The sequence below is a fragment of the Neophocaena asiaeorientalis genome, unplaced genomic scaffold, assembly GCF_003031525.2.
Source record: "Neophocaena asiaeorientalis asiaeorientalis breed wild unplaced genomic scaffold, Neophocaena_asiaeorientalis_V1.1 scaffold134, whole genome shotgun sequence".
In the NCBI taxonomy this organism is placed as follows: Eukaryota; Metazoa; Chordata; class Mammalia; order Artiodactyla; family Phocoenidae; genus Neophocaena; species Neophocaena asiaeorientalis.
The window spans coordinates 18845905-18862275 of record NW_020185339.1 but is presented as its reverse complement, the minus strand read 5'-3'; the positions used below and the strand labels follow the sequence as shown (position 1 = coordinate 18862275).

General features: G+C 46.4%; 1 protein-coding gene across 2 annotated transcripts in view; it reads right to left on the bottom strand.

The window, feature by feature from the left end:
• The window catches only part of PPM1H (protein phosphatase, Mg2+/Mn2+ dependent 1H), a 250417-nt gene that overhangs the window by 72643 nt on the left and 161403 nt on the right, over window positions 1-16371 (bottom strand). For both annotated transcript variants that reach the window (XM_024736897.1, XM_024736898.1), the window contains exon 5: window positions 5468-5552. In XM_024736897.1, the coding sequence (XP_024592665.1) occupies window positions 5468-5552 (85 nt within the window). The remainder of the gene's footprint in view (window positions 1-5467; window positions 5553-16371) is intronic.

The window sequence follows — 16371 nt, the reverse complement described above, 5'->3', positions numbered from 1 at the left end:
TGCAATTAGCCTAATTCACAGATAAAGCAACTGAAGCACAGAAAGCATTTTACAGTTAAGTTTTTGCCCTAATAAACTTCAGTGAATCCTATCTACCTCTCTCAAAGCATATTTAACTTTGATATATTTAAAGTGCCCAACTTTTTACTCAGAATGTTTTGGGGGATAGGGGCTTTAGACTAGTCTAAAGATCATTTACGTATAGCAACTGCGCAGAAAGACTGATTTTTTTTAAAAAAAGAAAATGTAGGGATTCCTTCTCATGATGATTTTGTTCAGCTGTGTGGAGTCCATTTTCTTAGGTCTGCATAGTAGGTTTGGAATGCCTCCATGCTAAGTTTCTGACCTCTCCCAACCTGGAATAAATAACACGTCCGTTTATATTCATTTTCAAAATGAGGCTCTAGAATTGGCGAGGTTCAGTCATAAGGGCTAATGTATTCAGAGTCTTCCCGGAGCCAGGGAGTGCTCCTAGGGCAGCCACATATAAGTTCTGCCCTGAAAGCCTGGGCAGTGCCAATTTCATGCTCTAAAATTCTCCTGGCTTCTTCATGATGCTGGTGTGATCAATGGAACCTATAGTAAACATGAAAAATGTCAACCACTCTAGCCTGCCGTTTTTTTTAATTCAAGATTTTGAAACTCAAATGCAGTTTTGCAAAGGGCGGTTAAATGGGGAGAGAGGTGGGGCTGGAGTGGATTTGTCCCTGACTCAGCCATCAGGCAAAGCAGAGTAGTGGTGAAGTTGTCTCCCTGTGACTGCAGCCAGGCTCCCGGGCTTAACAACCTGCTCTCAAGGTTAAGGGCCACGTCGAGGTGGCAGGCCAGCCATTTTTACTCACTAGCACATATGACCCTTCCCAATGATAGCATCTTGTCTTAAAAGCAGGTTCAGGCTTAAGGAATGTACTTCTTGGGAGATAACGCTTGAGCGTGAAAAATCCCAGAGAGCCAAGAGGTACAGTGCTGTCCCCCTTGAAACCTTTCCAAGCTCAGCACTAGGGAAATGGCAGACAAATCAAACCAGACTTGGTGTAGAAGGCTGCAGGCAGTTCCAAGGACACCACAAGAAATCACCTAAGATAATGTTGCACTTGTGTGTATCAAATGTGTATTTGAAACCCACTTTCATCTCTTCTGGACATTGCCCTTGATGATAAACAGCTGCAGACTTGGATTATCTACAAGGACAGACGTACATTATTTGAAGGTTTGATGATACCAGCACATCTTAACGTAATCAAATCAGGGTTTATAAATATGTCTAGGCAGAATGGAGGGGGAAGCCATTACTCTCACACCTCGGGGCTATAGAGGTCCCCCCTAGAGGGAGACCCATTTCTAGCTGTCACCCGAAGTAAAAGCGGGGATGATTTCCTGGAAGCTGCAGCATCAGAGCAGTAAACCCTGCCGAGAAACGCCCACAAACCAGACTGTTTTCCCTATCTGGGCATTGACTCCATCAAAACATTCTGTCCAGCTTGGTGGACCCCCTTAAATATTTTATTTCAATCACCCTGGAAACGTTAAAAAAAAAAAAAAAAAGCCCAGCGAGAAAAAAAGCAAGGCTTAGTCGTGACTCCTAGGATCATCAACTCTCCCTGACTGCTGGGGCAGAAGTGCATGGTCCCTGACCCCTCCATCGCACACCTGCCACATTCCATGTGAACAAGTCAAAACCTCAAGCCTGCTTGATTAATCACCCAGCCCAAGAATCTACAGAACAAAGTTCACATTACCCAGAGAGCTGTCTGAAGGGCCCTCTGAGGTCAGCATGCAAGACCAAACAAAATTAATGTGCCTGCCACATCCATCATCTTGTAATCTGCTTCCAGTTCTGTAATCCCCGAACGTCTGGACTGTGCATACCAAGAACATTCCTGTCCAACGTGGATCAAAACGATTCATGTACAAAGGGCTCCGAACCCTCCCCACCTCTAAGAAAATCATTAACCATTTCTACAAGTCAAACAGCCCTGGGACTGCAGTCATCTGCTCAAACAAGTCTCTAGGGACCTGGAAGTTTTCATGATTCTATCATATATGTTTCTTCAGACATCATGAAAATGAAATTTGATTTGACCTAAGAATAAGGAATACATTGTTAACTTTCTGGTGACGTACTAATTCATTTAGATTATGTAAAGGATACAACAGCTCTCATTGCACAAAAGTGGTACACAATTAGTTCAAGGGAACTGATGTTCCCCCAAAATGAACTGGTTGGATTAGATGCACCTAAAATTATAAGATACATATTGTATTTTATGTTATTGTGAGATTACTTTTCACTATGACCTCAGAACATGTAATGAATATTTCAAGGGAAGTATTCCTACACATTTCACTCAGGAAGAAAGGAGATTCAGAGACATTCATTGTGTGAGAGACCTGAGGTCACACAGCTCTTGTTTGGGCTGGCCTGAGAGAAGCCCACATCACCCTGTGTTTTCCTCTCATAATTGATATTATTTTCAAGATTTTATTCTATAAACCTCCCAGTTCTCTGAAATCCATTACATAAAGATTTCACCACAAGGTTATTTTATGCTCCCAGCCCCCTAATGCTCTCCAAAACTTCACCACAAAGATTCACATCACAGATCATGTGAATATTATTACTGGATTTCTTCATTCCAAAGCACACATTCCTAGATTCCTGATGGAACAGGAAGTTGGACAACCAGGATATTTTATGTTTTGGTCATTTACACTCCTGTTGTCTGAGGAGAAAAATTTTAGGTATAACTTCCATATAGAGAAGCCTATACGGTTTAGGAATAAGGATGACAAAGAATGGGGACAGTGTTCTCACCTTTTAGAAATTTAGATATTAAGACTCTGTTCTGGGGGCTAATAGTGTCCATTGATTATGCAAGAGTAACATCAAAATACACATTAATTTTAGGACCATTAGGAGTGATTCTTAAACAAACATACAGGGACAATATCACTGAGGCGTGAAGACCAGTAGAATTTGAAGTGGCAAGACTCTGATTCATCCAACAATAACCAAGTGAGTATTACATGCCACAAAAACTTCCACATATATTATTTCATTTCATCTTTGCACCTGCCTTCTGGGGTTTTCTGTGCCCATTACTGACAGTGAAGCTGGGGATCAGTGAAGGGCCTTGCAGAAATCACAGACGCAGTCATGTGACAAGGCTGAGCTCTGAAGCCACACGCATCTCATTCCAGCCGTCCCAAAACAGACCACTAAAACTGGAATCTGAACAATGTCAGCATTCCCCTCCCCCTCCTTAAAAGTTAATGTTTTAAGCTCTTGGTATCATTCTTGCCACGTGAAAATGTGAAAGTATTCCAAAATAAAAAAAAAAAAAGTGGATCTGCTATTACTCATTGCCTTTAGCAGGAAAACAGGAAGTGGTTTTTACTAAGGGTCACGGAGGTGATGGGACAGGGAGGGGCTGAGGCATGGGAGGCAAAGGCCTGGTGCCACTGTGAGAGGTTTCAGGGGAAGCAGGGTAGGTGCTGTGTGGTAATGACCCAGACATCAATACGAACACTGGCCCCTTTGGTCAACACACCCTGATTCAATACGAGCTCTGTGCTAGGTACTGACAACGTGAGGTCCCTAAGGCAAGGGGCCTGCCCTCCAGGACTCAGTCTGGAAGGGAACACGGGACTTGGAAAAAGCAATACAATACCACATGCTGACAGCCATGCTGTGGGCTTCCACAGGGCGCTGCGTGAGCACCGGGGACTGGCCCCCTGCGAGGGGTAGGGGACATGTCCTAGAGGAAGTGACATTTCTTTTGGGGTCTCAAAGTATGAGGAGGAGTTTTCCCGGCAGAGACAAAGGGAAGGGCTCTCCAGGCAGAGCATATTTCCAAAGGCATGGAGATCGGAGAGATCACGGTGTGTCCTGGAAATGGAAGACGGTTCTCCGTGGCTGCAGCCCGGGATGCACTGTGTCCCTGGTGAGGGCAACGAAGAAATGATGCTGGAGAGGTGGGCGGGAAGCCCAGTTCTGGGTCTGCCTTCTGTACACTGTGGGGAGCCAGAGGTTTTTAGGGAAGAGAGTGACAAGATCTATGTGATGATCACGTGGAGGGGGCTTTGTGGAAGATGGACTGGAGAGAGTCAGCCAGGTGGCAGCGAGGCCGGCTGTTATGAACTCTACTTGGAAGGACCCTCGCAGCTCTGAGGTCCTCGGTGGCCCTCTGGTCTAGCTCTCTACTTTATAAGAGACAGACCAAGGTCTGGAAAGGTTAAGAGACTCGTAACAAAGCTACCCAGCTGGTGACTAAGGATGGGGGCAGGATGAGGTCCTGCCGGCTGCTGCCAGTCCCTTCTCCCTGCCTGGATGGCCAAAGAAAGTGAAAGGCTCTAACATCTGGGCCCCCGGAGGGGCTTCAAGTTTATCTGCTTGAAAATAGCAACACACAGGTTGGAAAATAACTGTAGTCAAAGAGTGAAGAAACGTTTTTACCTTGGCTTTGGATTCCTGTTGTCTTATGGACCAGGTAAGTACCAAAAGCAACACAGCTTAGCTACCGAGTAAAACCAACACAACACAGCCAAGGGAATTGAGGGAAGTGCACGAGTTCTTGCTAAATCAACCAAAGTCATCAAATCCTGACTGTTCCCACATGCTGGAATTCAGAGACATGAGTGAAGTCCTTTTGGAGTAGGCTGGATCAGTTCTTTCCTAAGAGCAGACGGTCACTATCTTAGCCTTGTCGTCTAAAAAGAAAGCCAGTTGGCAAGAAAACAGTTCATCCACAGAACTACTATTCACAGCTAGTGCCGAAAGATGCCCACTGCAAAGCAATCCTGTATGATCATCACCGTTGCAGAACAGAATGTGAGGGCAGGGAATATACTCTGTTTTTCAGAAAGCTCCAATTTTCGAAGAAGCAAAAATTCTCAAGATCTGAAAAACCAAACAGCCCTCCTAGAGTCCTCTCATAATTTCACTCCAAAGAGGGAGATCTAACATGGAGAATTTATTTTCAGGGTAGACACAGATTTTCTGATACCTGCATTTCTCCCAAAGGGCCCCTGAGACTTCATATCGGAGCAGGAAGTCCTGGTGTGTCATCAGACTCTGGGGGCTGCTCACATGAGATTCAGACTCGTCTGAACCCCTGTGGTTGAGTTAAAGTGAGTGGCAGGCCTGGGGAAAACGTATCAGCATTCTTTACCACCACATTTCATATTGTACATACCAAGCCATTAAAGGAAACAGAGCATGCCATGTCTTTGATCGGTCACAGATGGGAGAAAACCAGCCACAATAATAAATTCATGGAGGTGGAGTGTGTCGTCACACACGGAGCCAGGATGTGTGATCCAGGAGGCGTGTATGGGGGGTGTTAACGCCATATGTCGTTTTACTGCTGTGGGCCTGCTCCCAGGTCAATAGCAACATGTTCCTGCAAAACAGCTCCGACGCCATCCCTGACGCTGCGGCGCTCTGCCAGACCTACGTGACTCTTACCAGGTACTGAAGTCGCTGGCGCTCAGTCTCAGGGGTGAATTCCGAAGACATGGGGATGATTTCTCCATTTCTGATGATTATGGCCCTGAAATGGTGAAAATGCATGTCAGCAGCCAATCTCATAAGTACCTCGATTCCGTCCTAACTCCATAGCTTAGTTCAGAATACACCTGAAACTCTCAGAGGATACTCTTCCCTCTGACCTGCACAGCAAAGCTCAGTGTTACCAACTCACCACATTGTAAGTATCTTTAAGAGCATGACATTCTCGTTAGCTCATGAATCTGTGCAGTCCAATATGGCAGCAACCAGCCCCATGTGGGTACTGAGCATTTGAATCATGGTGAGTGCAAGCTGAGAAACTGAATTTTTAATTTTATTTAATTTAAATTCATTTAGCTTGAAGTTAAGCAGTCACAGCGGGCTAGTGTAGCAGATAGTGCAGCTCCAGATCTCCGTTACTCAAAGTGTCTGTGAGCCAGCAGCTTGTCAGAAATGCAGACTCTCGGGTTCCACCGCAGACTTCCCGTATTGGAATCTGCATTGTCGTAAGATGCCCAGGGAATTCAAAGGTACGTTAAAATCTAAGAACGCCGGACCTAGGCTCCTGAGTTTCTAGGGTAATATCCTGGGTCCAGGAAAACCACTCTTATCTCATCTTAAAGCTCAGGAAATTCACATACTCTCCAAAGTGTGCCCAACAGCTACTGCCGACTCCGGGACTTTTGAGAGAACAGAGTTCCCCAAAGCAGACGTCTAAAAGAGGAGTTGCCGGATTGATAACTGTGCAGCAACCTTCCCTAAGCCTGTTCTCGGTGGAGCCTCCTGTGCTCAGACCTTGTTCCACAGTGGTCCCTGCAGCCGCCTGCCAGCTATCGATCAGTTGTGGCGGAAGGCTGCCATTTCTATGACAAATCCAAGCGGCTAGTGGAGCTGCATTCTATTCGAACCACAAAGCTCCTGGTATCAGGGAGCCAGAGACCTGGGGACCCAGCACACTTCTCTGTGAAGAGCCACAAGCACGGGGAATACCATCAATGAGCTCAGTTCTGGGTGGATGCCTCACTGACATGGGGAGGCTGCATTTTTTGTGCCAAGAAGCCCTGGGCACCCCTCCCTCCCACCGCAGAGGCAGGCAGTCCCTGACTTGGCAACAATCCCTATAAATGGCTGCAGCTGCTCGACCCCCTCCCCTGCTAACCCCTCACCACCCATGCCCAGTTGCTGCTGTCATAGAAACTAGGGGAGGGGGGCAGGCAAGGGAGGAGATGACAATAAAAATCTTGGGGGCATTAGAGAATTTATGGATCTAGGAGAAAAATGGTGGAACTGTAAGAAAACGGGAAAGTTTTGCAGGGGCTGACCCTGGGAAGAGGGTGGCTCTTGCTGTAATACTCGTATCACTTCTTTTATTATGCCGCCAAAAATAGGACAGATTAAAGATTCCTTCTTATAAACCCAGAGTCACTTGTAAAATGCAACCCACCTCCGCCAACCCCAAGAAAGGTGATATCCACCATTCACAAATCAGTGAGTTAATGGAAATCGTCTTTGTCCTACTTATCGGCTGAGAATAACTGTAGTAAGAGTAGGGGTTTTGATAGAGGCTGGAGAAACTTGGAGAACTTGAAAGGAGGGGTCAGGAAGGTCAAGGTTAGGGCCTAATCTTAAAGTAGCGGGAAGGGCCCAGAGAATGTGGGGCACTAGAGCAAAAGGCATTATGCAGTAAATTCCCACAGCAACCTTCTGTTTCAAAATTTTGCTAAAAGCTAGTCTTAATTCTTTTCCCTCCCTTTTCCTATATGGCCCCTGAATTCCAGCTTCCAGGCTCAGACTAAGAAAGGTGGGTATCCGGGAGGGAAGTAAAAGATCGCGGTAAGAGGAGGAAGGAAGGGACGGTGGAAGATGGGGTGTCAGGCAGCGTGGGCCCGTGGGGAGCGGCCAACCAGACCATGCAAGAGCCTCCTCCAGGACCTAAGTGTCAGGAGGTCAGGGGCCTGGTCTGTTTTGTTCACTCTCATATTCCAGATGCTTGGTATCTTGCCTGCCACCTAGCAGGAGCCCCATGAACATTAATTGAATATAAGAACAGATGAGGGCTTCCCTGGTGGCGCAGTGGTTGGGAGTCCACCTGCCGATGCAGGGGACAAGGGTTCGTGCCCCGGTCCGGGAAGATCCCACATGCCGCGGAGCGGCTGGGCCCGTGAGCCATAGCCGCTGAGCCTGCGCGTCCGGAGCCTGTGCTCCGCAACCGGAGAGGCCACAACAGTGAGAGGCCCGCGTACCGCCAAAAAAAAAAAAAAGAACAGATGAGAGAACTTAGGAGAAGCTTTGCCTTGAGTCTGAGAGGAAGAGAGCAGAACTAGGGAGGCAGCGGACGTTCGCTTACACAAGGAGAGTTGGGTGGTTGTCACAGAGCCGAGGGGGGCGTTCGCCTGGAATCGCACCTGCTCCCTCAGCCATCTTTTCCTCTTCTCCTGACCAGGTGAGTCCATCCATCACTTCCAACCCCAGAGTCTTTCCTACATCAGTTATTCCCTCTTTATTCCCAACCTCTCTCTCTGCTGGCTTTGCTACCACACGCAAAACACTTTGTGTTTAAAATCAAACAAAACAGAAACCGAAACGAAAACCAAAGAAACAATACTCTCCTAATCTGAAACCCACTTTCAGGGTCTTTTCCCCTTTCTTTCCCGCTAAACCAAGGTTGACACATTCATTACACATTAATCTACATTCAGGGGCTCTACTTCCTCACCTCCCACCGATGCCTCAAATACAGGTAAATTCATTTCTTGCCTTCTCTCTAGCTGACTGCTCTCACCAGTCCCCAAATGGCCTCTTTGCTGCTACACCCCGTGACCATGACCTCATTCCCACCTTCCTAGGCAGCATTTGTTGGTCCCTCCCGACCCCAGCTTCTGGGGCACTGCTTCTCCTGGTCTCCCTCTGACCTCCCAGGACACTCCTCTCAGACTCCTCTGGGGTTGTGGGCTGCCATTCCACCTCTCTACCCACTCCCTGGACACTCGCTTCCCAGCCCTGTAACCCCCAAGATTTGGTTTAGAGGCCTCTCCTACATGCTCTTTAGCCTGGTGCTGCCAATATGGAACACAACCTGTTTTGTTACTCATTGCTTAGCTGTCCGCCTTCCGAGCTGGCCTGTAAGCTCCTAAGGCGAGAGCCATGTCCGTCCTGCTCACGCTGAGGCCCCACTACTGTGCACAGAGCCAGGCAGTTACAAGCAGTACTGGCTACAGAATTTCTAGGGTCTGGGCCAAATAAAAATGCAGGCCCTCCTGTTCAAAAATTAATGAGGATTTCAAGACTGTGACAGCAGAACATTAAGGCAAATGTGGCGGCCCGCACAGGTCACAACCCCATGAAGCAGGCCCTGACTGTACGCCCTTAAATGTTTACTGGATGAATCGATGGCTTCAACCATGACACACGCCGATGGTTCCAAGTATCCTTTCCGGCCCACACGTCTCTGCTGTGCTCCAGCCTGGAACAGCCAACTGCTAACAAATATTCACTTGGATACTCACTGGCATCTCAGACTCGACGTGTTTCAGACTTAACGATCCTGCCCCACCACACCCCCTGTCTCAGGTAACAGCATCCCTTTCCACCGGGGGGCGGGGGGGGGGGTATTCCAGAAGCCATCTCACTTTTCTCCCTCTACACATCCAAACAGGCAGCAATCCTGTAGAGTTTATCCCCTCAGTAGCATGAGAATCTGTCCCTTTCCTTGGTTCCTTCTGTTAGTGCCTGGGTTCAGGCCACATCAGAGCTTGTCTGCCTGACTCAGGAGCTCTGCTCCCCAGGGTCACCAAGATGATTTAAAAGCATTACTTGCATCACGTCAGATCCCTTACTGCAAGCCCCTAGGTGCCTTCCCAGCATTTCCACTTTCCTTCATTATCTGGGTTTTGTCTATATTTCTGGTTTCAGTCTCACACTTGCTATTCCTTGCACTCTGTCTCTCCCTTCTTCTGGCCAACTGATTCCTCTCTGAGAGTCAGCCCAGGAGAATGCCCTCCTGGTCTACCTTCGATGCCCTTTCTCTGTGACCCCGTGGGGTCATGTGCCTGGTGTACCACAGCCCTTACCAGTCTCACTGAGATGGCTGGCCTCTGTGGCTGTCTCTAACTACCTGAGGATGTCTTCTGGGCAGAGCCTAAGCCCTGGTTTCTGAATCTCCAGCACTCAGTGTGTGGCCTGTGACAGACACGCAATAACTGTTTGCTGAGGGATAAGCGACTAAATGGATTAAGAGTGAACTGGACTTGGGTGGATGAACAGACGTGTCCAGAAGCGAAGGTCCCAAATAAGACTTTTCTTAATAACATGATCTGTAACTGTCTAACTGTCTACCGCCTGAGCCCTCAAAAACCCACATGCCTTTTCATTGATTTTACAAAAAGACAAGGGACCTAAAAGGATGTTGTTCTGGCTGAATCAACGCTGAAAAGTGACTCAAACGATAAGGGAAAACTAGGCAGGGCCCCCGTCCTTGGTGGGCAGGGGAGGGAGAATGCAGCCACCACTATGTTTACTCTGTTTTTTCATTTCAAATTCGTACACGACGAGGTAGCAGCATTCAACTCCAATGTCCACTGCTGGGGTAACCCTACCTAATTACTTTCATAAATAGATCCTTATATCTAAATCCACTTACGTACAGAACATTCTTCACTTCTGTTTGAACTACCGAGTTTTTCCTTTATGAGACACCCATGGATTAAAGAATGACAGCAAGTCTGGCGGCCAAACTTTCCAGTCCCTGCATCACGAAGCCTCTTCCTATGCGATTCCCGGCTTCCTTTTGATCTTTCTCTCTTTCATCCCTCTGATCTAGGGATCAGCTTGTCAGAGAGCTGGTCTCCAATCTGGAGTAGGGCAGTGAGAGGAAGGGGTTTCGAAGGGAACAGAGTGCATGTGAAGGCTGACAAATCCTGTACGAAACAACCAGTAACGTAGAGACATGCTTTTAAAGCTACAGTCTCTCATCACAGGCTCCTTATAGACGTCATATCTTCTACTTCATTATTTTATGAAATGTTTTTACTAAACGAGGATAAAAAAGCTATATAGTGACACGATAAGGGCAATTTATTCCTAACTGATGAGAAATTTGAGTTCAGAGAACAGGTGCTAGAAAATTCTGCTGCTTATATCCTTGAATGTCACAATTTGGAGTCAAAAAGAATTACTTTTTGTTCCCCAAGCTGGTCAAAACGTAAACTGGTCAAGAGAAAAATAAAGGGCCAGACAGGATGCTCATTTCAGAGAGTCTCTCAATTTTGCACTTTCTCTTAAGGAGATCGCACTAACTCCTGTCAAATCCCGTCTCAAAGCAGGAGTGACACTTTCCAAAGGCATCTGACAAACAAGCAAAAGAAAAAAAAACAATAAAAGATGTGATTAGGCAACCGACCAGAAGGGAAAATGCAAATGTTCAATAAACATATGAAAAGAAGCTCTACCTAACTGGTCCAGGAAGAGGCAAATTAAAGTAAAAGTAAAAAGAAAAGAAAAGAAAAGAAAAGCACGTTGCAGAGTAATATGGGGAATAATCCCATTTTTATAAAAACAAAAACTATATATAGATACCCTATATACATGAAATATCTGATTCCAGGCCAAAATCCTATGTGTGCTCCTTCAGGCTCTGCAAAGGTTCTACTGGTCAGGCCTGCCAGGAAGCTGCCCTCCCCAGCCCTGGTGCCCAGCCAGGGCTCTGCAGTCTCTGAGGGGAGCTGCAGGCCAGGGCTCCCTCTCCCCACCCCACCATGGGTCACATTTACATACTTTTCTGCCTACCCAGCCGAGGCACCTCCACCAGGAGTCCTGGCTAAGATACTTTTCCCCCACTCTGACTCAGTACTTTTCCACTCCTAGTCCTTTCCCTTTTCCACCACCTACCTGCCATCCCACCCCCATCCCCTGGTCCAAAGGCACAGCCTTTTGTTCAGAGCTCCTCAATACCGAGCAGATTCCTCCTGCCCTGCTGCATGTCATCACCTGACCCTGGCCCGGTGCCCCTGTGTGGGGAAAATGGAACACTTTGCTTTCTCTTTGCCTCTTGCCTGCACTATCAGAGAGTGAATAAGGCTGTCACTGTCCTAACTGGCCACCTGGACACCTGGCTGTCTGATAATATAAGTTATGTTTGAATGAGTAGGGAGAAAGGCATGGAAGTGGGAGAGAAAGTTAATTTTCCTTTACATATCTTTGTATCATTGGACTTACAGGAATCGTGAAACATTCCTTTTGTAAATTCGGAAGAGGAATTTATTTGCCGGGATTTGGCCACATATTCACAAAAGGCCCGGAACCCTACTAAATGCTAATTCATCTCTGTAGCGCTACCAGTCTTCGGGAACCCTGTGGGACCCAAGCATTAAGTGACCACAGAATTCTTCCTGGGCCCCAAACGTCTCTCAGAGCTCAGGAGTGACTGCAAAACTCTCCTGTAGCTGCATCAGAAGCCACTAACTAAGAAGCCAGTGACAGAATTTTGTTATAAAAATGAGAACTGGTTAAGACCAAAAATGTCTGTACCTTCTTCTACCACTTGTGTTCTAAGAGGAGACCCACAGAAGTAGGTGCAGAACAGCCAACCATGCTCACAAATGAAAACGACAGAAAGGCGTTCTGAATGAAGAATGAATGGGGCGACTCGAGGATTCATCAGCCCCTCCTCTGGATGGTTAGATTCCATTCATTTTAGGCGTACAGAAGGGTCTGTACATATGTAATCCTCCCCCTCCTGCCACAGCCTGGGCATTGTGAACTACTCTGACACACACGTTTCTCTGAGGACCTAAGAACTTGAAACTATGCCTCTTAGACACTGACAGTATGCATCCTTGTAATGCTTTTTCATTGGCCACAGGGAAATTTTCAGTGTGTTAAATCAGTGACACTTTGATAAAACGAAAACAGAACAAAACATCCCCCGCTGTCCCACCTCAATGACTGCATCCACTGCCCGTGGGCTGCCTACCACCACACGACTTCCAGATTTCAAGGCCGAGGCAGCCACCCAGGGGTTTGGATGTGGCCGTGGGATGGGAGCGGCACTTCCCCTTAGAAATCACCGTTGGAAGTAAGTGGAGGAGGAAGGAGCAAACAGCCAGCTACACTTCCTACTGCTTGGAAGACATCTCCCTCTTTCCAGGGCAAGCAGAACTCAGCATATACTGGTGAGTGTTGTGGGCAATGTGCTGTAGCTTATGTTCACGGCTACACTCTGGAATGGTCTCACTGTGTACAACACCCTCTTGGAGTGTTTCAGAAAGTCCGCCCTGGCCCCAGGATGCTAGTAGCTTTGAATAGCAGAGGCTCATTCACACACCCTCCTTCCTAGCCTTCAGTGAAATGAGATGATGTTGCCTCGGTGCGCTGCACAGCTCTTACGTCATCGGCTGTGACTATCAAGAAAGCTTCAGATTCAAGCAAAGGAGCAACACATTGAAGTTTGAAGAGGAAGTCTGGAGAATGATGGAGGACAAATGCAGGAGAACCCCAGCCAGCACTTCCTTTCCGTGAGCCTCAGGAAGCTTAAAAGCCCGTGCTCTGCCCAGTGCACTTCAGAGCAGACCACCTGTCAGCCCTCCTGCCTCCTCAAGGTAAAAACTGTGGCCTGAAGACCAAACAAAATACTAAAGCTCACAAATGATTTTGCAAAGAGGTACTATGTAAACTTGGTATAAGGACAATTAATGAGCATATAGGTTTTCAGCCTCAATAAAAGGTCCAAGTGGCACAAAGAATGGGGAAAAATTAATATATATCCCTTATATACATAGATTTATAGTTATAGATGTAGATTATATACAATATAGATATATTTACGTATAAAAATCTCCACATATAAATCTCCATCTATAAACATTATATATATTCATATATAGATGAAAATCTCCAAGCTTAACAATAAAGGTAGAATCTCTCTGCAGAGCTGAAATGGAAAAGAACTTCAAAATCGCCAGGCTGCTGGACTTGAGAGGCAGTTAACAGTTTCCAGCAGGCCAGTCTCCACGGAGGGAGAGGTTAAGTAAGATAAAAGTCAGGGCTCAAGCTCACTCCTGAAGGCAGCATCCAAACCACATTGCTTCACTTTGCCACACCCCTTGGTTTCTTCTCTCTGCAGCATAGGAACCGCTGGCCGGCAAAGCCAAGTGCTCTGCAGCTAGTGTTTGCAAGAGTCCAGGTAGCACAGAACTTCATTCCCATCTCAAACAGTTAAGCAGCCAGCCAGTCCTGCAGCATGGAAACCACCCACATGTGTAGTAAAGGGGACGTGAGTGTACAACATACAGGAGGAATCTTTCCGGGTTGTTGTAAGTTCTGACAGTTTACACAGGAGGTTGTAATGGGAAAGACAAAGCACTACTGTGGGGCAACGGCCGATGTCAGGCCCTCTCCCTGCTCAGCAAGTCCACAGCCCTGGGCTTCCCTGGTGGCGCAGTGGTTGAGAGTCCGCCTGCCGATGCAGGGGACACGGGTTCGTGCCCTGGTCCAGGAAAATCCCACATACCGCGGAGCGGCTGGTTGAGAGGCCCCCGTACAACAAAAAAAAAAAAAAAAAAAGTCCACAGCCCTGAGGGGTACCCATCCATGTGCCCCATCACTGGTAGTGAGGTGGTGTGGTGGCAATGGCACTGGCTTGGGAACCAGAACTTGCAGATGCCAGCCCCACTTTAGGTTAATCGCTAGCTCCAGGCCTTGGTGTCCTTGCCAATAAAAAGAAGGGGTAAGGACAAGGCACCTCCCAGGTCTAAATTTCAGTGATTCTGAAAATAAGCCAAATATCTGCAGAGTGGAGAAATACGGACAAATTACGACAGCTACTACTTTCCCTCTCAGGAGGAGGTAATCCCCCAAATTTAGATTCTGATAAATATAAACCAATACAGAAGTGCCAGGATGGGAGAAGTCACCCTTAGTGCTTCTTTTAAACCATAAAGGACAAGGAGCCCATTATCAAGCAAGCCCCGCAATGTACTTTCCCTGCTGTCACCAGTCCCCTTGGAATGCAAAGCTGCAAACAAAAAGCATCTCTGACCTGATTCCATTACACACTTTTTCAGCTGAAAGTGATTCGAAACGCAACATTAAACTGCACATTCCCCAGAATGGAGGAGAAAACCTGGTACAAGGTGACAAAGAGCAACCATTCGGAAAACCCGTTTTGACAGCGCCTATCAATTCCAAAGTACAGGGAGGAGGCATCCATTTTGTCAAACAGCATCAGACCTTGTAAATCCTCTTCAGGTGCAGCAGAAGCATCTATCTCCTTCAAAAGCACTAGAAATGTGTCGATGGAGAAGAAAGCGGGGCAGCGGATGGAGTGAGCTGGGGTTACCACCATCAGACGACATCCAGGCTGTTGATGCCAATTAGAGGGGTCAAAAAATAGCTGAAGGGACAAAAATAACCCCAGGAGCCTGGAATTAGCTTTGGTGTGTTTTTAGTCATTCCATTTCCAGAATGGATACTAAAGAAAAAGGTTGCAAATGCGATGATTCATTTAGCAGAACCTCAAATACGCAAGTGTATCAGCAAAAAATATTCACCCGAAAATGGTCAGGAAAAAAAATTCAGATCTTTCCTTAGCAGCAAAAATAAATGACCGCTCGCAGAGCCATAACTGAGTCAGATGTTCCTGTTTTCCTCGCAAGCAACCCAGTCTGTATTCATACCACCCAGAATAATTTCTCAATGTCATAATTCAGCCACTTTCTACAAACATCTTGCTATACCAGCAACATTCATGAAACCAAGTGCACCCGCACAGCATCTTCCACACCAGTCATGAACGAAAACTTTTTGAGGTGCTTATTTCTAAAAATAATGATAAGGGGTCCATGTGTATATTAACGGTGGGGTTGTTTATTCTTGTTTTAAAAAATATATTCCACATTCCATAAAATTCACCCCTGTAAAGTGTACAGTTCAGTTTTTAGTATATTCACAAGGGTGTGCAGCCATCACCACTAACTAATTCCAAAACATTTTCATCACCTCAAAAAAGAACTGCTCGCCATACTCATTAGCAGTCACTCCCCATTCCCCCCGCCTCCCCCCAACCCACGTCAACCACTAATCTGTTTTCTGTCTCTATAGATTTGCCTGTTTTGGATATCTCACATAAATGAGATCCTATAACATATGGCCTTTTGTGCCTGGTTTCTTCCACTTAAAATGACTTTTTCAAGGTTTATCGTGTTACAGCAGGCGTCAGTACCTCATTCCTTTTTATGGCTGAATGACTATTCTGTTGTAAGGACACACTACATTTTGTTTATCCATTCATTGGTGGATGGACATTTAGGTTGTTTCCACTCTTTGGCTATTGTGAATAACATCGTTGTAAACATTCATGTACAAGTTTTTATGGGAATACATATTCTCAGTTCTCTTGGCTATCTACCTAGGAGTGGAACTGCTGGGTCACACGGTAACTCCACGTTTAACATTTTGAGGAACTGCCAATCAGTTTTTGAAAGTGGCGGCACCATTTTGCATTCCCAATTGGTGAATTTTAAAACTTTCTTTTAAAGGATCGCAGAGTTCAAACTAAATTTATTTCTGAAAATCCCACAGTGGTTTCTTATTTTGCACAGTTTCAAAAGCACTTAGTTGGCAAAGTTTTGCCTGTGTGCTTCGATCTCAATGCACATATTGAACATTTAGTGGTTCCTTTTCCATTTGTGGTCAGAGGGTGTATATTCTGTTCTTCTCAAGTGCAGGATCAATACCTATAATCTACAGTACTCTACGGTCCCCCAGCACAAATGTACACAAACACTTCTCAAGCCCCAAAATGAGCACATTTTTCTCCTCCTAGCAAGTAGCCAGACTGGATGACTACTGGATGATTGGATGAGGCC